This window comes from Nesoenas mayeri (assembly GCF_963082525.1).
Source record: "Nesoenas mayeri genome assembly, chromosome: 24".
Lineage (NCBI taxonomy): Eukaryota > Metazoa > Chordata > Aves > Columbiformes > Columbidae > Nesoenas > Nesoenas mayeri.
The window spans coordinates 453,074-475,522 of record NC_137546.1 but is presented as its reverse complement, the minus strand read 5'-3'; the positions used below and the strand labels follow the sequence as shown (position 1 = coordinate 475,522).

General features: G+C 70.2%; 4 protein-coding genes across 5 annotated transcripts; 2 read left to right on the top strand and 2 right to left on the bottom strand.

The window, feature by feature from the left end:
• Window positions 1–284: 284 nt before the first annotated feature.
• Window positions 285–6,197, bottom strand: ACOT7 (acyl-CoA thioesterase 7). Its single transcript, XM_080358999.1, has 9 exons — window positions 6,103–6,197; window positions 5,264–5,381; window positions 4,675–4,831; window positions 4,105–4,196; window positions 3,862–3,976; window positions 2,735–2,821; window positions 1,864–1,980; window positions 1,450–1,634; window positions 285–867 (listed from the first exon to the last, which is right to left on the bottom strand). The coding sequence occupies exons 1-9, from the start codon at window positions 6,159–6,161 to the stop codon at window positions 763–765; spliced, it is 1,035 nt and encodes a 344-aa protein (XP_080215125.1). The 5' UTR covers window positions 6,162–6,197; the 3' UTR covers window positions 285–762.
• Window positions 6,198–7,432: 1,235 nt separating this feature from the next.
• LOC308049323 (espin-like) lies at window positions 7,433–18,333 on the top strand (the record flags this gene model as incomplete). 2 transcript variants are annotated; one of them, XM_080358899.1, is made up of 14 exons in its annotated part: window positions 7,433–7,726; window positions 8,435–8,628; window positions 10,714–10,900; window positions 11,000–11,182; window positions 11,260–11,391; window positions 11,481–11,700; window positions 11,772–12,043; window positions 13,674–13,835; window positions 13,911–14,085; window positions 14,353–14,379; window positions 15,644–15,789; window positions 15,869–16,150; window positions 17,806–17,885; window positions 18,040–18,333. In XM_080358899.1, 14 exons carry the CDS (start codon window positions 7,433–7,435, stop codon window positions 18,212–18,214), a joined length of 2,529 nt encoding a protein of 842 aa, XP_080215025.1. In that variant the 3' UTR covers window positions 18,215–18,333. The 2 variants fall into 2 exon arrangements, with proteins under 2 accessions (XP_080215025.1, XP_080215026.1); XM_080358900.1 differs by lacking the exon at window positions 14,353–14,379 and having other exon boundaries at window positions 15,644–15,793; window positions 15,873–16,150.
• On the top strand, window positions 16,250–17,233 carry ESPN (espin; the record flags this gene model as incomplete). The annotated part of the gene is made up of 1 exon (XM_080358569.1): window positions 16,250–17,233. One exon carries the CDS (start codon window positions 16,250–16,252, stop codon window positions 17,231–17,233), a length of 984 nt encoding a protein of 327 aa, XP_080214695.1.
• Window positions 18,334–19,156: 823 nt separating the features above from the next.
• TNFRSF25 (TNF receptor superfamily member 25) lies at window positions 19,157–22,432 on the bottom strand (the record flags this gene model as incomplete). Its single annotated transcript, XM_080358827.1, has 6 exons — window positions 19,157–19,785; window positions 19,871–19,932; window positions 20,015–20,096; window positions 20,170–20,535; window positions 20,625–20,820; window positions 22,403–22,432. 6 exons carry the CDS (start codon window positions 22,430–22,432, stop codon window positions 19,157–19,159), a joined length of 1,365 nt encoding a protein of 454 aa, XP_080214953.1.
• Window positions 22,433–22,449: the final 17 nt, after the last annotated feature.

The following is a 22,449-nucleotide window of genomic DNA, read 5'->3' as shown; positions in this document are numbered from 1 at the left end:
GCGCAGGCGCAGCGGCCGCGGGCGGGGCCGGAGGGGGGCGGGGCTGGGAGCGGGGGCGGGGGCGGGGCCGGGAGCGGGGCGGGGCCGGGCCGGGCCGGGCGGGTGGTCCCCGGCGGCTCCGAGCTCCGTCCAGGCGGCTCGGGGTTCGGGTCTGCGCTCAGCTCCCGGTCCCCAGCCGAGCCCCCCAGGCCCCATCACACTCGTGCTCCAGCCCTAAAGCTCCAGACCAGAACTGCTGCTGCTTGGGAGAGAGAATAAAGAAAAAGCTACAGCCATTTCCAGCCAACGACAACAGACTTTAATTATGCCACAGGATTCCTTGAATATAATAACTTAGATGTGCACAAAGAAACTACCTAGAGATGTCAACGAGATGGTCCAAGACATTCAGTACGGTCCGGGGCGCGCCCCGCCGCCAGTGCCGTACGTGAGCTTTGGTGTGCGGTCTGAGGACATACCGGCGACTTTAACACAGCATCACAAACACGCGGCCTTGCGCGCCCCTCGTGCCACCACGCGCTGCCCGGCTCCCGCGCGACAGGAGCTTCACCGGCGGGACGGAAAACGGGGCTCACGGGGCGAGGAGCGAGCGGCCGGGGCTGCCCTGGAGGCTTCTGGGCGCTTAAGCCACCTAAAGCACAAGGTCTACGGCGTTAAACGGACGGGCAGCGAAGCGGCCGCGGCTCTGGCGGCAGCGGGGGCGGGCGGAGGCGCGAGGCCGGACACGACGCTGACGGGAACCTGGACGTCTGGCGGGGCGGGTCACTGCCGGGCAGCCTGCTGCACCTGCGCCTGCCGCTTGGCTTTCGTCTGGAGGTACCGGCCCTTCCCCTCCTCGAAGCGCCGCTTCTCATCCTCCGTCTCCGTCTGCCAGTGACACAAAGAAAGCAAAAGCACCGCGGTCAGCTGCGGGCGCGCGGCTCTGCCCGCCGCGTGCTGCCGGCGTGCGCGCCTCCCCGAACGGGAAGCAAAGCGAAGCCTGCGCTGCGTGAAACGCGTGTTTTGACAGCTCATCACAAAATACTCGGGCACGCACAAAAGCAGAGAGCAGGAGGGGCCTGCACAGGATAAAATATTAATACGGAACAGCCTCCAGCCAGCGGCACTGCACCAGCAGAGCCCTGGGAGCAGACAGGAGGGCTGAGGCGGGGATGCAGCGGGGGACACGGGCCACTGCGCGTCCCCTCCTGTGTGTCTCAGCGTGGGCAGGGGGGGAAACGGCAGAGCCTGCGCGCAGCCCGTCCCCAGCGCGAGCAACGAGAAACCCCAGTGCCCACATCAGCAGTTTTCAAACAAGAAATCTCAAAAAACAACCCCGACGCCTGCTCTGGAAAGCCTCATTCGTGCTCATATTTTCCTGCCAAATAACTGGAGGGAGGAGAATCTGTTGGACGAATACCTGGTTGCGTGTGCCCCAGGAGGAGCAGCAGCAGGGCTGGGAGCTCTTACCAGCAGCTGCGGGACGGGCAGGGGCTTCCCCTCCTTGCTCAGGGAGACGTAGGTGAAGAAGGCGCTGACAGCGCGGTACCGCTCCCGGGGCTCGTCCACGAACGGGTCGGCGTCCACAAAGACTTCGATTTCCATGGATTTATTGCTCGTGAAGGTCATGCGCCCCGAAATGGTGATGACGCTGCCTGCGGAGCCGAGAGGGGCCGTTGAGCTGGGGCCCCCGCTTCTGCCCAGAGGAAGGGAGCAAGGGGTCCCGCATCTTTTATGCTTAAGCCACATCTTAAGCAGAGCTGCTCAGCACAGGAAAAGTCTAACAGGGACCAAATTGCTCTGCCGGCACATCCCGAGCGTGCAGCCAGGGGGGCCGGGACGCGGCGCCGCGCAGAGCCAAGTGCCCGCTGCCACCCCCGCTACCTTTTTTGATTTTCTCGTGAAAGTTGATGGCGTCCACGGAGGCGGTGACAATGTTGGTCTTGCAGTGGCGCGCGGCCACGATCCCAGCGACCTCGTCCATGAGCTTCATGGTGACGCCTGCGGAGGGAGGCAGAGGATGAGATCTGTGGAAACGCCACACAGACGGGTAAAGCCTTTGCACCGCCAAAGCTGCACCAGGCGCTGGACTGGAGACCGAATCCCACCCGCAGGAAACCGCTGGTACCAGCACAGAGACTCCTGTGCAGAGCACCGTCAGGGAGACATCCTCACAGACCTGGGCTTAAGACTTAGGCCAGCTCTGGCTCTTCTAAATGTCTCTGAGCAAAACTCAGCCTTGGAGGGCAAGATCAGTCCCACAAACCTCCAGCTTGGGCAGAGCTCTGAGCCACATTGTTGGTTTGTTTTGGTTTCTTTCCTTTCAAGGACACAGATGACCAACAGCATCCAGCGTTGTCCCAGCCCTTGGTGAACGTGCCTGTCCCCGGGATCACGGCGCAGGCGTCTGCCCTGCCCGCCCGGCACGGGCACTGCGGCCAAGAGGAGATCCCTCCAGCAAACTGCAGTGCCTGTACTCCGGGTGCTTGTAATCTGGGATTTGCAATTTAAGTGATGATTACAAAACTGCAGGATTTACGGTTCCAAGTATGTCAGTTTTGGGGGTCTTTTTTAAGCATAGAAAAAGAAGCAGCTTCTTTATTGTCTCAGCTGAAGCGATGCCAAGCCATGCAGATGGTGGGAAGGGGCCTGCACACCTTTAGAGGCAGAGCCTGCACCCCAAAACCACCGAGATACACGAGGTGCTCTCAGAGGGCGCTCCCGCCACGGGGAGGAGCGCAGCGGCCCCGCTCACCTCCGTGCACGAAGCCCAGCAGCGTGCAGTCCGACGGCCCCACCAGGTGGATCAGGCTGGACTGGCTGTAGCCCACGGTGTGCGGCTCTGGGTGAAAAACAGCAAAGCACATCTCAGAGCTGCTCGGCCAGCACCGTACCCCACCGCACGCCCCCGTCTGAAACACGGAACTGTGCGGCCGGCCTGTGCAAAGCTGGACTACGTTCAAACCAGCGTTTAAATTGGCCTCGAGAAGTCCCGAGAGCAGAGGCTGATGGGCTGCCACCTCCCTCCAGTGCCCACCCATAAATCTCATTCCAGCTCAGCTTGCTGCGTCTGTTAAAGCTTTAAAAGCCTGAAAGCAAAGGGGAGTGAACTAGACGGACCGCACGCGCTCCCTCCACCAGCCGCAGCCAAACCCCTTGACCTGACGCTTTGCAGCGTCCCCCAAGGCGCACACTGTCCCCCCGGCCCCACGGCCGCCAGCCCTGGCACTCGCTGGTGAGATCTCGCCACTAAATCCAGGCGGCAGAAAGCGCGCCCTCTGGCGGCCAGCAGAGGAACCGCCCTGGGGACAGCCGCGCTTTCCATTTGGCCAGAGATGCCAAAGGTGCTCGGTGCAGGGAAAACCAGCCGAGCCCCTGAGCGCCCGGCATCGCCTCCTCGGGGGGACACCCACGTGGCAGCGCCCAGGGCCTTACCTTTCGTCTGCCTGTCTGTGAGCAGGGAGAACAGAGGGGAAAAAAGCATTTGAACAACTTTGATCCCGCAGCAGCCCCGCAGCAGTCCCCATGCACCACCTCCCGCCTCTGCCCGCGGACGCGGCTGGTCCTGGAGGCCACCGGCTACTCAACCCTTCGGCTCACCAGCAGCGCTGCCACCACGTTTCCCGAAGCCGGGGCAACGCTTTCGGTAGGAACGGGATCCCCAGAGATCCCCCAGGGAGAGCACGAACCGCACCTGCCAGCCCAGCAGGGACCACAGGTGCCACCACAGCTCCAAAATCCTCTCCCCAAACCCACCGCAGAGTTTAGGAGCACACGCTCGCAGCCACGGGTGCCCAGAGACATCCAGAGCTGCCCCGGGGACAAGTCTGGCCTCCCAGCACTGCTGTGACATTCCCGTGGGGCACACACCATCCGCGTTACCTGGGTTGATGACGGGGAAGATCACGTCACCGTTTCTCTGCTTAGTTTCCAGCCGATCCAGCTTTTGCTCCTCATAACGCTTCCTCCCCTCGTCCTCCTGCTCCTTTCTCGCATACTGGAAGGAAAGGCCGGGGACACTGGGGTCGGCAAAGCCACCAGCACAGCCGGGTGTGCCGACAGGGCCGCGTCGGCACCTGGAGGAGGTGAGCTCTGCTATGTGGGGAGCAATGTGAGCCGACCTACCTGGATAGGGGGAACCTCGAGGACCTTGTTCACGTTCTTCAGGGACAGTGGCACGTACCACAGCGTCGCCTTGTTCGTCACCTTCTTGGCCCCTGAAGGAGAGTGGGACCGAGGGTGACTGTGCCGACGGCACGGCTGCGGCCCAGGGCCGGCCGTGTGCTGGCGGTGCTGCCGGCACAGCAGCCCCTTCCCGCTGGCTCCCGCCGCGCTCCGGCTCCGGCTGCCAGCGGATGTGACAATGCACTTTCGGCAAGGCAATCTGGCAAGGAGCTGGTTGCCACAGCAACGGCAGGAAAAGGGCCCTTTTCAGGCTGACAGCAGCCACAGGCAGCAAATTAGGCAGGAGGAGCTAAGGGCAGGCTTTTCTCTTCTTTGCTAAAAACAATCAACGGAGCCGTAATCCCCGGGGAGCCTGTTTGGCCTCCCCACCCCGCCACTCCCAGCACTCCCAGGGAAAGGAAAGATCTCCCCTTGCCCGACGCTGCCGGCTCCAGCGGGCAGAGCGTGCGGTCACCGCCATGTCACCGTTACTGCTGGAGTTTTGGGACAGAGCTACTTGTGGCCACCCACCTGTTAAAATGTTTTCGGACATGACGTTGACCTGGACCTCCACGGAGTGCCGGGAGGTGTAGGTGATCTCGGCGCTGACATTGGCCACCTCGCCGATGCACACTGGGGACAGGAAGTCCGTCCGCTCCACCCGCGCCAGCGCGGCCACGCAGGGCTCCTGGGGACAGCGAGACAGTGAGGGTAGCAGCCGCGGCCACGCCGCACAGGACCGCGGGACACCACGCAGGATCTCCCCAGGGCTGGCCCATGCCGCGCGTGGCTCCGGCACTTCAACTTCCGCCTTATCTGCCGAAAACCGCACTTCCTTCCCCGCCTGTAACTGGCGCCAGGGCCGCCTCTGGCTCGCCCTTTGCAGGAGTTAACAGCAGCATAATAAAGTTTCTGGTAACGAACCACCGTTCCAGCGGGACGCTCTGGCAGCAGTCTGCAGTATGCGCACAGGAGCACATGGTTCTGGTGGGGGGGGGGGTGACGGGGGAGGCCCATGTGGGCCCGGGGACCCCCTGCTTCCTGCAGACCCTCAGGGCACGGCGGGGGGGCTGCAGAGCGGCCGAGCCAGAGCCTGGCAGGCACTCTGACACCTACTCACCCCGGCCTGGGAGTTGCAGTGGCGGGTGCTGATGATGGCTCCCGCCTCCTCTATCATCTTCAGGATGGTTCCTCCATGGACGTTCCCCGCAACGTTGGCATCGTCAGGGCGCATGATCCTGCCGGGAGAGGGACATAGGAGCTTGCACCCCCCGCCGCAGCCCCGGCCGGGTCCCGGTGCAGCCCACCGGGGGCACCGCTATGGCCCTACCGGATGAGCTGCTGGGCCATTTCCCCGCGGTGGTGCCGGCAACGTCACCGGCACTGCCGGCGTGCGGCTTCCTGCGGGCGGCGGGGGAAGCCGCCCAGACTACGGCCGGGGGTGGGAGGCGGCACCGCTGCCCTGCGGGGCGGCCGGCGGGACCGCACCTGCCCGCCCACGGCGGCGAACGGCCACCGAGCGGCACGTGCCACCGCGCGCCCCGGCGGCAGCTTCTACCGGAGCGGCAAATACCCGACCGGAGGACGCAAGGCGAGGCGCGGCGGCGATGGGGCGAGGGCAGTGCGCCGGCCCAGAGGGGAGCCGCGCTCCGGCAAGGCGGCCGTGCGGGAAAAGGCAGGGGAACTGGGCGCGCCCCGCCCGCTCACCGGCACGGCGCTGCGCCCGGTGCAGGCAGCGATGCTGCTGCGGGCAGCGCGACCAGCGCAGGCAGCGTTGCTGGTGCCGGTGGAGTGTCGGTGCAGGCGGCGCTGCCGGTGACCGCAACGGCGCAGGTGGCACCGCCGGTAGCATCCCCGTTGCAGGCGGGTCCCGGCCGCAGCGCCCGCCCGCGGCCCCCCCAGCCCGCCTGCGCTCCCCTCCGCTCCGCCATGGCAGCGGGCGGCGCGGCGGGGCCGTACCTGGAGACCTGGATGGCGGCCGGGCCCGGGCCCGGGCCCTCGGCCCCCGGCTCCGACATGGCGGCACCGGCGCCCCACCCGCAACGGCGCTGCGGCAGCGGCACGCCTGGACACGCCCACCCCGGGACACGCCTCCCGCGCCGCCCCATTGGCGGGTAGCGGCTCGCCACGCCCCCGAGACCGGCAACGGGGGCGGAGCTGCGGTGCTGCTCGGGGGCGGAGCTCCAGTGCCCAGGGGCGGAGCTCCGGTGTTGTCCGGGGGCAGTGCATGCCCCCCCCGGGACACAGGTCCCTGTACCCTCTCTTACTCCCACGCCCGCTGCTCCGTGCCGTGCCCAAACTGGCGGCCGGAGGATGCCCGTTACCTGCCTCGCCGGGCACACGGCTGTCGGCGGGAGGGCTCCCCTCCTTCCCCGGTGGTGGCGTCTCTCTCCAGTTGGGAAAGAGTTTCGCGGGGCGCCCGGGGTTTGCGGGACGGGCGGAGGCGGCGGCCCCGAGTAACCGGTGATGGATCGTGCCGGGCGCGGGCGGGGGTCTGGGTGGGGACAGAACACGGCGACGCTTCTGCGAGAGACGCTTGGGCCTCCGCGGGCAGACGGGGCGGTGAGGACGGCCCGGGGGTCCCGGGGCTCTCGCCTCGCGTATCTCGGCGGCGGCGGGAGGCGGCGCGGGGCCCGGCGGGGACGCGGTGCTGCAGCGCCCCGGTACCGGCCGTGCCGCTGTCCGCGGTGCTGAGCGCGCGAGCCGCCGCTCTCCGCGGTGCTGACGGCGGAAGTGTCGCCTCCTGCCCGCTGCCGGTGCCCAGGGAGGCCGCCGCCGCTTCCCGCGCTGCCCACGGGTCCCGCCGTCGGTTTCCGCGGGCCTACCCTCCTCGCCGCTCGTCCCGGCCCCTCCGCGACGAGAGGAGGCAGGGCAGCGCGCCCGGCATCCCCTCCTGCCGGTTTTGCCGGGGCCGGCGGAGGCACACCTCGGGGCTGCCGGAGAAGCCCAGCACCGCCGCGGTGGCGGGCGGGGGAAGGGGACACCCACGAGGCGGAGCGGGGAGGCAATAGCTTCCCAGGATAGCGCCGGCAGCCGGGGACCGGCGGCTCTCGGGATCCCGCGGACCGTCCGCGGGCTGGCAAGCCCGGCTGCCCTGGCAGGGGCCGGCGGCGGCGGCCTGGGGTCCCGGGCAGCGGCGGCGGGCAGCCGCCGCGCCGTCGGGAGGGGCGGGCGGAGGGGCGGCCCCGGGGGAGGAGAAGGAGGAGCCGGCGGGGCCGGGGGCCGGCGGGGTGGCAGCGCCACGCAGTGCCAAGCGGCGGCCGGGGCCGCCGCCGGGGCCGCCGCCGGGATGGCGCTGGAGCGGGCGCTGCTGGCGGCGAGGCAGGGCGACGTGGAGGCGCTGCGGGGGCTGCGGGCGGCCGGGCTGCTCCGGCCGGGGCTGCGGGACGCCCTGGGCGCCTCCCCCGCTCACCACGCCGCCCGCGCCGGCCGCCTCGCCTGCCTCCGGTATCTGGCGGCCGAGGCCGCGCTCCCCGGGGACGCGCGGGCGCGCAACGGGGCCACGCCGGCCCACGACGCCGCCGCCACCGGCAACCTCGCCTGTCTCCAGTGGCTGCTCACGCAGGGGGGCTGCGGCGTGCAGGTGCGAGCGGGAGCGCGGGGAGCGGCGGGAGGGAGCAGCGGGTCCGGGTGGGCTCGGGCAACCGGGAGGAGACGGTCGCGCCTGGACCCTCCAGCTCTCCCGCCGGCGCGCCGGAGTCCGGACCAGCACGGGCAGGACACCGCCGTGCAGACCGGCTGGCAGCCGGAGGGTCCCCGGCATCCCGGCGGGGCTCAGCCCCAAGGGGGCGCAGACCCTCCGGGGCCTTGCCCAGGGCTGCCGGCCCCTCCCGGGGTTACACAACGGCAGGACCGGGGCGGTAAGCGGCTTGCCCCGGGGCCGGCCGAGAGCTAACGACATGTGACGGGCGGGAGGAAGAGGAGGCGGCGGAGGGGCTGGGAGCGCGGATTAAGCGGGAAGGACGGGGTCAGCGCGCTGCGGCAACCCCCTGGCCGGGGGCCAGCTCTGCCCGCGCCCCGCCGAGCGCGGAGGGCGGCCGGGCCGGCGGCACAGCGGGGCCCCGCGGGCAGGGGCTGCCCGCCGCCGGCAGAGCGAGAGGGCTTTGTGCCGCGGCCGCTGCGTGCGGGTGGCGCACGGCCCCGCCGGAGGGCAGCACGCTTGGCACACGGACCCTCCGACGGCCCGTCCCTCCCGCTGGCTCTGCTCCGTGCTGCCGGGACCTCCAGCCAGTGGCCCCCGGCCCCACGCACGTTTCCCGGCGCCCGACGGCCGCCCCGCTTCCTCCCGCAGGATACAGACAACTCCGGTGCCACCATCCTACACCTGGCAGCCCGCTTCGGTCACCACGAGGTGATCGACTGGCTCCTCCGCTTCGGGGGCAGTGACCCCACGGCGGCCACAGACACGGGAGCGCTGCCCGTCCACTACGCCGCGGCCAAAGGGGATTTCCCGTCCCTGCGACTCCTCTTGGGACACTGCCCAAGGTAACCGTCCCCGCTGCCGGCGGGCGAGACGGGCTCCACACGGGGAGCTCGCCACCCACCGGCGGGGGAGCGAGGTGCCCGCTGCCCCCCCATCCCTCCCTCCGGCCGCCGGGCTCGGTGCCAGCGCTGGGGACGGATGCCACAGCCACCCGCGTTCCCCAGCTCCAAGGGCAACGCGGCTGCGTTATCAGGCCGGGCAGGCAGCTGCACCTTCTTTATGGCCCAGAAAGGGTGAGGAGGAGGGCGGCGAGCGCTGGCAGAAATATTGCCGCCGGGTCGGTTCGCCGGGCTCCTGGCGCGGGGCGATAACACAGCGGCCTTTGTCCGCCCGCTGTTATGTAAAGGGATTGGGCCGCCCGCCCGGGAGGGGCCGCTCCCCGCGCCCGGGGCCCGCGGGCATCGCCGGGCACGGCAGCCGCGCTCGGCCGGTACCCCGGCGGCAGCGGCCCCGCTTTGCCTCCCGAGCGGTATCGGGGCCGGGCTGGTGCTCCGGGTTACGCGGTGGAGTCGCCCACCGGGCCGGCGGAACCGACTCCCCGCGGGTCTGCAGCTGCCGCGCCGGCGGCCCCGCTCTGATTTCCCACGGTGGAGCCTGCGGGGTGCGCCGCCGCCCCGCACCGACCCGGCGGGCTCCGGGGCTGCGGGGGCGTGCGCAGCGGGATGTGAACCGAGGCTCAGTACCCCACTGTCTCGGATGCCACGACCCCACACCCCCCATCCTACCTGCCAGGCAGGGCCACCGAGCCCGTTGCAGGGTCCCTGTACCCCCACGGCACTCACCGGCCTCAGCCTCCCCAGCTCTTTATCCCCCCACCCCAGCTGTGCCGTCTCAGTCCTGGCACCTGTGGGATTAACCCTCCGCAGCCCGCAGCCCCAGCCCAGCCGCGGCTCCTGCTCAGTGCCCGTGGTATCAGCACGGTGTGGTGCAGCCCTCCCATGTTGGCTTTCACACTTCTTGCTGGGGTTGCTCCACTGCTGTTGCCGCCTTCCCCCTGAATTATTCAGGGTTCACCCCGCTCCCAGCCCCACGCCTGTCTGGAGGCTCCGTTACAGCTGCGAAATCCAACCCCTGGGTGCTGCAGCGGGACACTGGTGCTCCCAACCCACCTTCGCCCGCCTTCGCCCCAGCCCCGTGGGGAACCCAGTAGCCAGTGGCCCAGCGTGAGGTCGCAGCCATCTGGCAAAACAGTTTACCAGCGCTTGCCCAAGTGGCTTAACCCCTTCCTAATTAGTGGGGAATGGCAACCAGGGGCTGAACGCGTGCCTGTTCCCCCGCCGTCCCCTGCCTGCAGGCCTGGCCCCAGCCCCTGTTCCGGGAGCCCAGCGGCATTGCTGGCCTGGGGCTGCGGCACGGCGCAGTGGGAAGGCAGCGCTGGCTGCAGCCCGTCTTACAGTTACAGGGATCAATTATTAAGGGCCCATGATCGTTGCGATAGCAGAGAAGAGTATTTATTGCTCTTCCTTTTTTAAATATTCAACAGGTTTTTTCATGGAGCACTTGATAAAACAGCTCCCTGTGAGTGGGGATGTGGGATGCAGAATGGACAACACAGGGCTGTGGGGTGTGGGATGCAGGCTGCACGATTCAGGATACACTGTGTGGGACATGGGGATGCCAAGGTGCACTGGGGTGGCAGGGGACGCCCGTGCCTGGCAGCGGAGCTGGCAGGGGCAGCAGGGCCGGTCAGCACCGTGGTGCAGCCCAGCCTTTCCCTGCCGGCTCCCCTGTGGCCGGTGCTACCTAAGCTGCTTATTTTAAAATACTGCTAAATTGCAGTGTCCAAAAACAGCCGGAGGAAGGAGCTTAGCCTAAGCAGGCTGATTAACTTAGTGACCTCCCGCTGCAGTGGCCGCTGCCGCACAGGGACCCAGCGGGGAGCCAAGGGGTGGAGGGCTCCCAGCCCACACTGCCCACGCTGCCCACGGTGCCACAATGCGCAGCCCTAATGCTGCCCTGCCTACCCCAGCCACTGTGTGCCCTGGGTGTCCCCTGTGCCCTGTGTGTCCCTGTGTCCCTGTGACCCATGTGTCCCCCATCCTGGCTTGCAGTGGCTGTGGGTGACAGGCACTGTGCCCCGCTTGCAGCACGCTGAGTGCCCAGACCAAAACAGGGGCCACCCCGCTGTACCTCGCCTGCCAGGAGGGCCACCTGGAGATCATCCAGTACCTGGTGCAGGACTGTGGGGCTGACCCCCACGCGCGTGCCCACGATGGCATGACCCCGTTGCACGCCGCTGCCCAGATGGGCCACAACACCGTCATCGTCTGGCTGGTGAGCGCTGGCCGGGCATGGCCTGGCGGTGTGGGGGCCCGGGGGGGCAGCACAGCGTGGGGCTGGTGGCACCAGCACTCAGCCCGCCCGCCCGCACAGATGAGCTTCACAACGGTGAGCCTGTCGGAGCGGGACACCGAGGGGGCCACGGCCATGCACTTTGCCGCCAGCCGCGGCCACGCCAAGGTGCTGAGCTGGCTGCTGCTGCACGGCGGGGAGATCACTGCAGACGGCTGGGGCGGCACGCCGCTGCACGACGCCGCTGAGAACGGCGAGCTGGAGGTGGGTGCTGGTGGCTGGTGGGGCGCCGGGGCCGGGGGGGCCGCCCTCTGGCCCTGCCACGTGCCCCCTCTCCCCAGTGCTGCCAGATCCTGGTGGTGAATGGCGCCGACCTCAGCATCCGTGACCAGGATGGCTACACAGCGGCTGACCTCGCTGACTACAATGGCCATGGCCACTGCGCCCAGTACCTGCGCACGGTAGAGAACATGGTACAGTGGTGTGCCGTGGGCGAGTGCACAGGAAGCACATGGGGTGCCACCGCTCCCCCCACTGCCTGACGGCACCGCTGTCCTGGCAGAGCGTGGAGCACCGCGTGCTGTCGCGAGACCCCTCGGCGGACGGGGAGTGCCGGCAGCCCGACTCGGGCATGTCGTCCCCCAACACCACGACGTCGGCGCCCCAGGCGCGCTTCGAGGTGGGCTCCCCCGTCAGCACCCTCTCCAACTACGACTCCTGCCACTCCAGCCAGTCCAGCACCGGGGAGAAGAGGGGCGGCCCCGCGGGGGCCCCCGCTGCCCGTGAGTGTGGGCCCGGGGAGCGCGGGGCAGGGGACGCGGGGTGAGCCCCCCTGACCCCCTGCCCTGCGCAGGGGTGCCCGAGCCGGCGCTGGCGGACATGCAGGCGTACATGGACATGCTGGATCCCGAGACACGGCCGCGGGGCCGGGGGCCGGCAAGCGAGGCCCCACCCCCGCCCCCCACCTTTCCCCCGCCACCACCCCCACCCCCTGCTGCCCGGCCGCCCCCGCCACCCCCCGGCTACCCCGCGCCCGCACCCCCCGCCGCCCCCCACACCGCCGACATCTACGTGCGGGCCAAGAACAACCTGCGGCACGTGGAGAGCCAGGCGCTGCGCCGAGAGGTACTGCCCCGCGTCCCACGCACCGCGTGCCCCGTGCCCCGGGCACCGTGCCCAACACATAGCCACTCCTGGCCACACGGGTCAGGGAACAAGCCACCCAGGGGAGACAAGCCACTGGGCACCGATCCCCTGTCGGGAGCTGTTAGCTCTCGGAGGAACCAGGAGGGCCCAGACCCAGCTTCAGGCCACGGCCCCACTATGCTGGCACGCACCGGGGGGCTGGGACACAGCCGGCGGCAAGGGCACAGCGAGCCGGGGCTGGCGATGCTCTTGTGCTTGCATGGCACCAGGTGGCCCTGCCCCACCGCCACACCGGCACGGGCACCTGGAGGCACCGCGCAGGCCGGCGCGTGGCCAGCACCGCAGCCGCGCCCACGTGGCCTCGGCGACGCCACCGGCACCGCACTGCACTGGGCGTGGGCGGCTGCGCAGGCTGTAACCCGAGCAGCCAGCTCCGGTGTCGCCCGCGCCACAGGTGTCGGGTGGCACAGCGGGTGCTGCCAGGAGCTGAGAGGGCTCAGCCGGGCGTGCACAGGTAAGAGGGGTGCAGCCCCCCGAGGCGGGCTGGGGGGACAGGGACACCGTGGGCTCAGGGCTGCCCCAAACCGCTGCTGCGGCTCTTGCCACCCCACCGGGGCCAGGAGCCCGGTGCACAGCCATGGCCAGGGCACTGGCAGAGCCCAGCACCGCAGGGGATGTGGGCACACGGGATGGGAGTCTCGGCAGAGCAGAGTGCGCCAGGCCCCTGTGGGGCTCGGAACCCCGTTGTGTTCGTTCTGCACGGCCCCAGCTTGGTAGTGCTTACTGGGGTAAGAAGCAGCGCTGCCTGGGGCCGCGCAGCCGGGCTGCCCGTGGGAGGTGTGGGCGCGTGCCGGCGCGGTGCCAGCGCTGTGCAGGTGCCCCACGCAGCGGGGCTGGGCGGCACGGACCCTCGCACCGCAGCGGGGCCGGGGCTGCCGGGGCGAGAGCCAGCGCTGGCACAGCGCCCATGGCAGCCACAGCAGGAAGCGCTGAGCTGGTGCTTGTTGACTCAGCTGGTGCTGGCGAGCAGCTGGGCGCACCGTGCAAATGCCGTGGGTGGAGGTGGCGCATGGAGAACTGCTAATAGCGGGGCCCCGGCACAGAGAGCGGGGCTGTGCTGCTGAGGCACCCCAAACCCAGGGAACGGACGTGACCTCCTGCAGCACCCGTGCTTGGCAGCACGACCCACAAAGCCGCTGCGGTATGTGCCGGGGTGAGCTGAGGCCGCGCTGCCTGAGAGCCCCGTTCAGAGAGAGGTTTGGAACTGGGCCCCGGCCCCACGGGAGATAAGCTCCCAGTAATCCGCGGGGCCGGGGCTCGGCACTCCTGTTCCCAGGGGGTTATCCCAGGGGAGACTCGGCCAGGCTCCTGGGTCCAGGCTCTGGGGTCACAGCGCCAGGTGCTGACAGCACACGCTGCCGCCCCGGTGTGCAGCCTCCGGTGCAGCCCTGTGCTGAGCGGATCCCGGGGAAAATGCACCTGCCATCCCCCAGCCCGGCATCTGCCCCAGGGTCACCGCTGGCACAGCCCCGCTCCACTGCAGCTCTGCCCCACGGCCACCCTGGTCGCTGCCAGGCGCGGCCACACTGAACCGCGCTCACCGTTGCAGCTGACATCCCGCGAGAGCAGCCCCGAGGGCCTGCGCCGCGCCGACTCCACCAGGCGGTCGAGGAACTTCGGCAAGCAGCCGAGCACGGGTGACTACTACAAGCACCTGGGGCACGGTGCGGCTGAGCAGCCTGGCCCCCGGCGAATGGCGCACAGCGAGGAGGTGAGCCCTGGCCTCGCGCCGTGTGCCTGCACGTGGCTCCACGGCACCGGGCGACGCCTTCCCGTGCTCTTCCAGGCATCACCCATCTCAGCGGACACCATGCGCAACGGCGACAGCAAGCCCAGTGCCGAGCTGCCGCCACCACCGCCGCCCCCACCGCTGCCTGATGCTGCCTGCCCACCGCCCCCACCGCCGCCCCCGCTGGCTGAGACCCCCGCCGGCCCCCGCCGCTCCTCCTCCTCCACGGGAAGTAAGTGGTGGGGAGCTGGGTGGGCACAGGGGGCGATCCTGGGCACCATCCCATCGGCTGCACCGTGTCTCCTCCTGCGGCTCTCTGGCCGCGCGGCTCCTGATGGCCTCTCTGTCCTTCTCTCCTCCGGTGTCGGCGCGGGGGCCCCCACGCCCGCCCGCCCCCGCCTGCTCTCACTGCTGGCCGCTTCTCTTCTCTCTTGTCTTGCGGTGGCCAAATCCTTCCTTTGCCGCGCACCCTGCGCCGCCTCTCTGCTTCTCCCCCTAGGAGGAAAGGCACTCAGGCAGATGAAGAGTAAGTATCGCGGCCCCGCGCTCCTCCCTGCTCAGGGGGTGCCCCGGCGTGGGGCACGGCTAGAGGGGCCTGACCTGGCACCATCCTGCACTGGAGCCACCGGCCACTGCCGGCTGCCGGGGCTGGCAGCTGCCCGCAGCCCTCCTGCCCACCAAGCCCTTGCCACCGCGTCGCCAGGCCAGTCTGCCATGTGGGCGCCACAAGTGCCGGCGTGGGGCTGCCGAAGCCAATGAGCAGGGCTGGCAGGGCTGGGCACGTGGCCGGGGCCCCCTGGCCCCCACGGCCAAGCCGCCGGCCCTGCGCACAGAGGGCCTTTGTTCACGCTCAGCCGGCTGGCGTGACCCCACCACGTGAGCGCACCGGCCGCTCCCCCGCCGCTGATTGCAGCCAGCGGGCTTGGCCGCCGCTTGGCGTCCGCTTTATTAGCACCGGTTCCCAGGGCTGGGGGGTCTCAGCTGGCGCTGGATGGCAGCGCGTGTGCCCTGCTGGGCTCTCAGCACCCACAGCCGTCTGGCCCCGGCGCGGCCGAGCGGCACGAGCTGCGGGTCCTGGCGGTGGGGAGGGGGCTCTGCTTTGGCACGGCACTATGGGCCGTTAGGGACCCACACATGGCTGGCACGGACGGTGGGTGCTCACGGCGCGGGAGGCATGAGCAGTGGTGCGGGCATCCCCAGGGCATTGCATGCCCTGGTGCCGGTGCCATGCAGGGCTTGTAGCTGGCAGCGGAGTGGGCAAGGGCTTTTGATGCGACGTTTCTGGGGGCTGTGTGGGAGTGCAGGGGGTCCAGGGCCACCCAGTGGCTCAGGAGTATCCGGCGGTGCCAGAGCTGATGCCAGCCGCAGAGCCATCCCTCCACTCCACAGGCCGGCGACTGCGGTCACAGCAGGTGCCGTGGGGAGGGTGGCACTTGGGGCTGGAGCTGTGCTGGGGCCACAGGAGCTGAGCGCCGAGTGCTGTTCCAGCAGGGTCCCATGGACCCAGTGAGCTGGGAGTTGGGATGCTGGTCCCGTGGACCCAGGGAGCTGGGTGACGGGGTGCTGGTCTGCTGGGGTCCCATGGACCCAGTGCCTGGCTGCCAGGGTGCTGGTCCCCCGGGCCTGGGGGACTGAGAGCTGGGATGCTGCTCCGACGGGAGTCCCAGCGGCTCCCGGGCATGGGGGACACTCAGCCGCCCACCCTGCAGACGCCGTGCCCTTGAGCCGGCGGGGAAGGCTGGGGGGCTGCCGCCGGGGGGACCCTCACTGCCCGCCCTGCCTCCCTCCAGGCACCAAGTCCTTCAACATGATGTCCCCCACCGGCGACAACTCGGAGCTGCTGGCTGAGATCAAGGCCGGGAAGAGCCTCAAGCCGACGCCGCAGAGCAAAGGCTTCACCACCGTCTTCTCCGGCAGCGGCCAGGCGGGCGCCAACGTAGGTGGCAGCGGGGGAGCCGGGGCCGGGGGCGGGGAACGGCGGGCGCCCACCGACCCCCTCCGGCCTCCCTCCGCAGGCAGACTCGCCGGCGTCCTCGCCGTCCCCCACCAGGACGCCCACCCCGCCCGCCACCCCCGAGGCTGCCGCGCCGCCGCGCTGCCTGGCGGGGGGCTCGCCGGAGCCGGTGCTGAACGGGAGCTCGCCGGTGCCGGCGGCGGGCGCGGGGGCGCCGGTGGAGGCAGAGACGCTGGTGCCGAGCCACGACGAGCAGGGCCGGCCCATCCCCGAGTGGAAGCGGCAGGTGCTGGTGCGCAAGCTGCAGCTCCGCATGCAGGAGGAGGAGGAGCAGCGGCGCAAGGTAGGGGGGTCCCGCGGGGGCACGGCGGGCGCCGCCGGGCGGCCGGTGCGGGAGGAGGATGTGCGGCGCCTGGAGCGGCGGCTGGGCAGCCTGCGGGTGATGCACGGGGCGCGGCCCGAGGAGGAGCTGCCGCCGCTCCCGCCGCTGCCCGCGCCCCCCGCCCGCGGCAGCCGCCCCCCCGCGCTGCCGAGGAGCGCGTCCCCGCCGCCGGCCGGCCCGGGGGAACGGGAACGGGAACAGGAATGGGGGGGTCCTGGCGCCCAGCACGACCCCCGCCGGGAGCTCCTGGGCTGCGGCGTCTCCGTCCGCAGCCTCAAGGCCAACTACGAGGGGCCGGGGGGGGTGACCAAGCGCAGGCGGGTGCAGCGCCCCGGCAGCGCCCGCCGGCCCGTCCTGGAGGAGGAGTACGGGGCCGGGGCGCCGCGGGAGCGCGCCGAGGCGCGGCGGGAGCGCGCCGCCCGCCTGTTCCTGCAGCACTGGAGGCAGCGGGCGCTGGCGGCGGCGCCCGGCGAGGAGCGGTTGCGGCGGGCGGCGGGGCGGCTGCTGGCCCGCTGGCGGAGCGTGGCCCGCCGGGTGCCGCGCCGGCAGCTCCGGCGGCTGAGCCGCGCCGCGGGGCTCCACTGGCCCCAGCACTTCCTGCCGCACGTCGGCGGCTCGCCCGTGCCCCACGACAGCCTCCCGCTCGACCTCTTCATGCTGGGCTACTTCCAGCTGCTGGAGATGCCGCTCAGCCCCGAGGAGCGGCGGTTCCGCCACCTCCTCTGCTACGAGATGTTCGACCGTCTGGGCAGCCACAGCTGGCCCCGCGTCCGCCGCTTCCACCGCGCCGCGCTGGAGCGGGTTGAGGCTGGCCACCGCGGCTGGCTCGACGGCTTCGAGGACCTCGTGCAGGAGTTTTTCGGGGATGGCCCTGCCGCGGTGGTGGAGAGCCTGCTGGAGCCCCCCACCGTGGCCCTGGGGCGGGAGGGGATGGTAGTGCCGGTGCCGGAGCTGGGCGAGTTCAGTGAGGAGGATGTCTGCCGCTTCATCGACCGCAGCTTCTCCTTCTGGAAGGAGAAGGAGGCAGAGATGTCCGACACCTGAGCTCGGCAGGATGGTGCGGGCAGTGCCAGCGGTGTGGCATGGGGCTGGCCGGGACCAGCTCGGGGGCAGGCGGGGCAGCGAGAACCGGTGTCTGGGTTCCTCAGCCGGCTCTGCGGCTCTGGCAGTGCCGCGGCTCTGCTCGGCTCGGTGAAGGGCTCGGTCTTGGTTTGTGTGGCCCCGGGCCGAGGTTGTGGCGTGCCGCTTGCTGTGGCTGTGTGTTGTGCAGGGGGGCGTAGCGCCGGGGCTGCGCTCCCCTCTGGCGTGGCGTTTGCAGTGCCAGGGCAGTGTGGGCCCCGCGTGTCAGTGCAATAAAGCTGTGCTGTGCTGCGAAGGGCTGGCCGCGCCGCGCACTCCTTCCTCCTCCCTGCGCCGGCAGAAGGCGGGCGATGTTGGGGAGCCATGTACCAGCAAGCCGCGCACCCGCGAGCCCCGCCAGCAGCGTGCTGGGCGCACAGAGCAGCCTGGCCGCCAGCAGGACGTGGTGCCAACACACTAGGGCGATGCCGCTGCCTGCGGAGCGGGTGGCGAGGGCAGGCTCCTGGCGGTGCCGCTAACACGGCTGTCTGTTGCAGGAGAAGGAGGAGGAGGCGCGCCTGGCCAGCATGCCAGCCTGGAGGAGGGACATCCTGCGCAAGAAGCTGGAGGAGGAGAGGTGAGCCGGGTCCGGGGGCTGCTGCACCAGCCAGCTGTCCCCGCGGCTCCGCTAACCGCGCTCTTCCCTTTGCCTTCCCAGGGAGCAGAAACGGTGAGTGTCGGGAGACCTTCCCTGGGCGGGTGCGCGGGCGTGGCGGCGCCGGTGACCACAGTGCCCGGTGCCCTCCGCTGCCAACCAGGAAAGAGCAGGAGAAGCAGAAGCGGGAGGAAGAGGAGAAGGAGAAGGAGCAGTCAGAAAAGCTAAGGACTCTCGGGTACGATGAGACAAAGCTGGCACCCTGGCAGCGGCAGATCATCCTCAAGAAGGGGGACATAGCCAAGCACTAGCCACGCCACACTGCATTCCGGCTCTTCGTGGCGGGAGGAGGCCGGTGGGTCACACCGCAGACCGGGACGCGCCTTGGCACCCTCCTCCCGCCATGGATGGCCGTGTAGCCCCACCCGGAGGAGCCCCCCGCTGCCTCGGGCACGCGTAGCGCCCCGTCCTGCTGCCGCCCCATCCTGCCCTTTGCAAAGCGAGCTATTGCGGTGAGGGGCACCTGGCTCCGTGCGGGACGCCCGGCTCATGCACTGCGGTGGGCTCGCCGTGCTGCCGGCTTCCCGTGCTCCCCGCTGGCACCACTTGCCTCCAATCCTGCCCCTCCTGGCTCCAGAGCCGCTCGAGGCTGGCTCCTGGCTCACCTCCGCTCCGGACCGCCTGCCTTTCCAGCAATTAAAGCGATGAACCCAGCCAGCAGTGCCCCGCGCCTTCCTGGGGCTGCCCACGCCACCCCCTGCCCGTGCCACGCCGCGCCCATGTGGTTCCCCCATCGCCACCATCACTCATGTTGGCTTCATGACCGGTGGTGGCCACATCACTGATGGTGGCCCTGATACCAGCAGTGCCCCGGTGCCCTGACGGGCTAGTGCAGTGCCAGGAAGAAGGGCCGGGGGCTGGCAGTTGGAGAACACTCGGCTTTATTGGGGTGGGGGCAGGCACACCTGGCAGCAGGCGGCCTCGAGAACTATCCCATGGGTTTGCGGCAGGCTCGCTGGCCGCTCGTCCCGCGAGCGGCTGGGCAGCCGGTGTGCCGGGGCACGGCGTCCCCCCTGGCCCTGGGAGCAGGAGGACATAAATAGGGAGGGCAAGCGGGCGAGGAGGGGACATAAAACTGACATAAAATGTCTACACGGCGTAAGTAACAATACTTAGGGGTACGGCTTGCCTGAGGTGCTTGGCGAGCCGGGGAGGTGCTGGGAGCTCCTTCCGGCAGGGCGGCAGTGCCGGGGTCAGGGGCCCGCCGGCAGGCTCTGGCGCAGAGCCTCGGCACAGCCACCCAGATCCATGTGCTCCAGGGCGGCGAAGACGCGGTCGAGCGTGGCGCTGGTCTGCTGGCACCAGCGCTTCAGCATCTCGTACTGCTGGTCACGGATGTGGGCCACCTCCAGCTCCACCAGCTCGATCTCCGCTTCGCGCAGCTCCAGCACCCGCATGAACTCCTTCCAGCGCCGCACCGGCACCGCGTCGATGACGGCGTAGAGCTGGCTGCCCTGCAGCAGGGCGGCGCGGGGCTCCGGGGGGGAGGAGGGGTCCCGCTCGCCGCCCGGCTGGGCTGTGCCGCGGGGCTGCTCCCGCAGCAGCGCCCAGCGCTCGGGGCTCCACCTCGCTGTGCCGGTGCCGTGCTCCATCCTCGGGGGAGAGCACGGCCGGGTCCAGCACAGACTGTCCCAGCCCCAGGCACTGGCTTGGCACCATGGGGTGGCCGCCGCCTGAGCTGTAGGGGTGGCTGCCTGTGCCGCAGGGAGGGAGCCACCCGCCAGGGCATTTTGCCGAAGCCGCCTCCTCTTGTGGTAGATGGCAAGGGCGCCCAGGAAGAGGGGCCCGGTGAGCGCCAGCAGGACGTACTCCAGCCCCGAGCCTGCAAGGAGGAGCGGGAGCGTCCTCATCAGCCAGCTGGTGTGGCATCCCCTGCGCCACCACCCCTGGCCCCACCGCCCCTGCACCTCGGCCGCCGCTGCTGCTGCACGCCCGCTGGCACTCCTTGCCGCAGGTCTCCTGGGCGTTCCTGCAAGGACAGGGAGCCATGGGTGCCGTGCCACAGCCCCGCGCGTGTCCCCAGCCAGGGCACAGGGAGGGTCAGCGCTCACGTGTGGCATGGCCGGCACTCGCCCCCCTCAGCATAGAAGTCGGGCTTGCAGGTGCCGCAGAGCGTGTCCTGCAGCTGCGTGCCTGTGGAGAGGGCGGGGGTCAGGCTGGCAGCACCGCCGGGGGCGACCGGCTGGGGGCAGGCGGCAGGACTCACAGGGCCGCTGGATGAGCCGCCCGGTGCAGGGCTGGCACTGCCGGCAGGAGAACTCGCTGCAGCGCTCGTCGAGGCAGTCGCGGAAGCGGCCGGGCTCGCAGCCGCAGGCGACGTTGCTGGTGGCCGAGCAGTTGCTCAGCACGCTCTGGAAAGCTGCAGGAGACAGGTGGTGAGCAGCACGGCACAGGCGCTGCACGACACAGCGCAACACCGTGTGGCACAGCACCGGCTCACCGTGGCGGTCGCACTCGTAGCAAGCCTGGCACTCGCGGAAGGTGTTGGGCTGGGCGCGGAAGGTACCGGTGGGACAAGGAGCGCAGTCGCTGTCGTTGCCGCGGCTTGAGCACGAGCTGCGCAGGAACATCCCTGTGGGGACAGCAGGGAGCACGGCCACCCAGTGCAATGCAACCGGTGTGCCGCAGCGTGCCGTGCCGTGCCGGCTGGGCAGCTCTCACCTGCGGGACAGGGGGTGCAGCACTGGTGAGTCCCCTCGATCCAGTTCATGCCGGCGGGGCAGCGGGGTCTGGCCGTGTGCCTCTGCGGGCGGGCGGGCGGCTGCACCCACACCCGCTGTCCCTGCAGCACGACGCGGTCCTGGGCCCCCAGGGGCTGCGATTCACTCGCTGCCAGCCGCAGCGCGGCCAGGAGCACCTGCGGGCAGGGAGCAGGCAGGGATGCAGGCAGCCGGGGCGCCCCAGGAGCGGGGTGCCCCTCGCACCGTGCTCCTCCCTTTCCAGCTGCACACACCGGGCTATTGGAGCCAGAGCCGAGCCTGGCCCGGTGCAGCTCGGCACCCGTGTCGCACCGGGCAGAACGGCTGGAGCTGCAGCCCCACGTGCCCTGGAGCTGCGTGGGTGTGGGGCCTGGGGCTGGGAATGCCCCGTGGCAGCCCCTGTGCCGCGCTCTCCCCGCTGTACCCAAGCAGGCGATTTCCTGCCGGCACCACGAGGCACAGACACCGCGGGAGCTGCTGCGCCACCCCCTGCACCTGGGGGGCCGCCACCGGGTGCCCCACGTGTGCTCTGCAAATGGTGCCGCCAGGCTGATGGGGTGCTCAGCCACCTGTCCCCCGCCTTGTCACTGGAGCCGAGGGAGGTGGCACAGGGGCCACCACTGGTGCTCTGCCCGTGGGACGGACGGCCAGCCTGGCGGGACGCCAGCAGCCGAAGGGTTAAGCTGTGAGGTTGGCTTTCCTGGGGTTTATCTCTCGCAGAGGAGATTTCCTGCCCGAGAGGAAGCCGTGCCTGGCTCACGCTCTCCCTGATGCTATCGTGCCTCATACGTACGTCCCAAAGTAGGTCACCGCTCCCGTGGGCTCCGGGTGCTGCCCCCAGGGGAGCCCCCGCGCTGCAGAGAGCCGGGCAGGGGCAGCCAGGGGGTGCCCGCGGCAGCACCCCCGCCCCGGGGAGCGCCCCGGCGCGGGCAGGGAGCCAGGGGATTCCTTACTGGGGGCTGGATTTCCCAGCCGCGATGGCCCCGATTACGGCAACTGAATCATTTTCTATTAAACCCGCCACAGACTGGAAACCGCACACAGGCGTCCTGCTCGCGAAGTGCCGACAGCAGATCGGGGCGGCCGCCTCGGCGCGGCTGCCAATGGCACATCTGAGTCACCGCCGAGGCACGGCCTGCCCGTGGCGCGGCACGGCCTGCCCGAGCTGCCGGCAGCGGGGGGCGCGGAGCCCCCGCAGAGCAGAGCTGCGGGCCCAGGAGCCGTCCCGCTGCCGGGACCCCCCCTTCCTCTGCTGTGCCAGCACCATCCTGCCCGTAACACAGCCCCGCTGCGGCCTCCGCTCCTGGCACCTGTGTGCCGGGAACACCCCCACCCAGTGCCGGGACGGCTCTGGCAGTCACCACCAGCCTGACCCGTGCCCGCAGGCTGTCGGCACAGCTGGTGCCTGTGGCAAGGCCCCCCCTGCAGCCCCGGCAGCGGGCACTGGGCCTGCAGCTCCCACAGCAGCATTGCGGCCATGTCCGCAGCCATTGTGGCTGCGCCACCCCTGCAGTCCCTGTGGCTGTGCCTGCGGTCCCTGCGACCATGCCCGCTGCTCCCAGCTGCAGGTGCTGCCGCAGGGCGACCCCAGTTCCAGGCGTTCAGCCGGGGGTGCGAGGGTTTCCAGCACACCTGCCCTGGACTTACCCCCCTCCCGCTGCAGATCCCCCACAGCCACAGCCCCGGGGCACCTGCAACTGGTGCCGGGGGTCTGCAGGACGCCGGTGCCGCTGCACTCACCCAAGCCACCCCCAGGCAGCAGCGCTTCATCCTTGTGGCCATGCAGC

What these genes read in the sequence shown, in the direction of transcription:
- ACOT7 (XM_080358999.1), bottom strand. Translation starts at nt 6,161, where the DNA reads ATGTCGGAGCCGGGGGCCGAGGGCCCGGGCCCGGGCCCGGCCGCCATC. An exon ending in ACTGCAACTCCCAGGCCGGG is followed by an intron (nt 4,832 to 5,263) that starts GTGAGTAGGTGT and finishes CGCTGTCCCCAG; the next exon opens with GAGCCCTGCGTGGCCGCGCT. An exon ending in GCTGGGCTTCGTGCACGGAG is followed by an intron (nt 1,981 to 2,734) that starts GTGAGCGGGGCC and finishes CTCCCTCCGCAG; the next exon opens with GCGTCACCATGAAGCTCATG.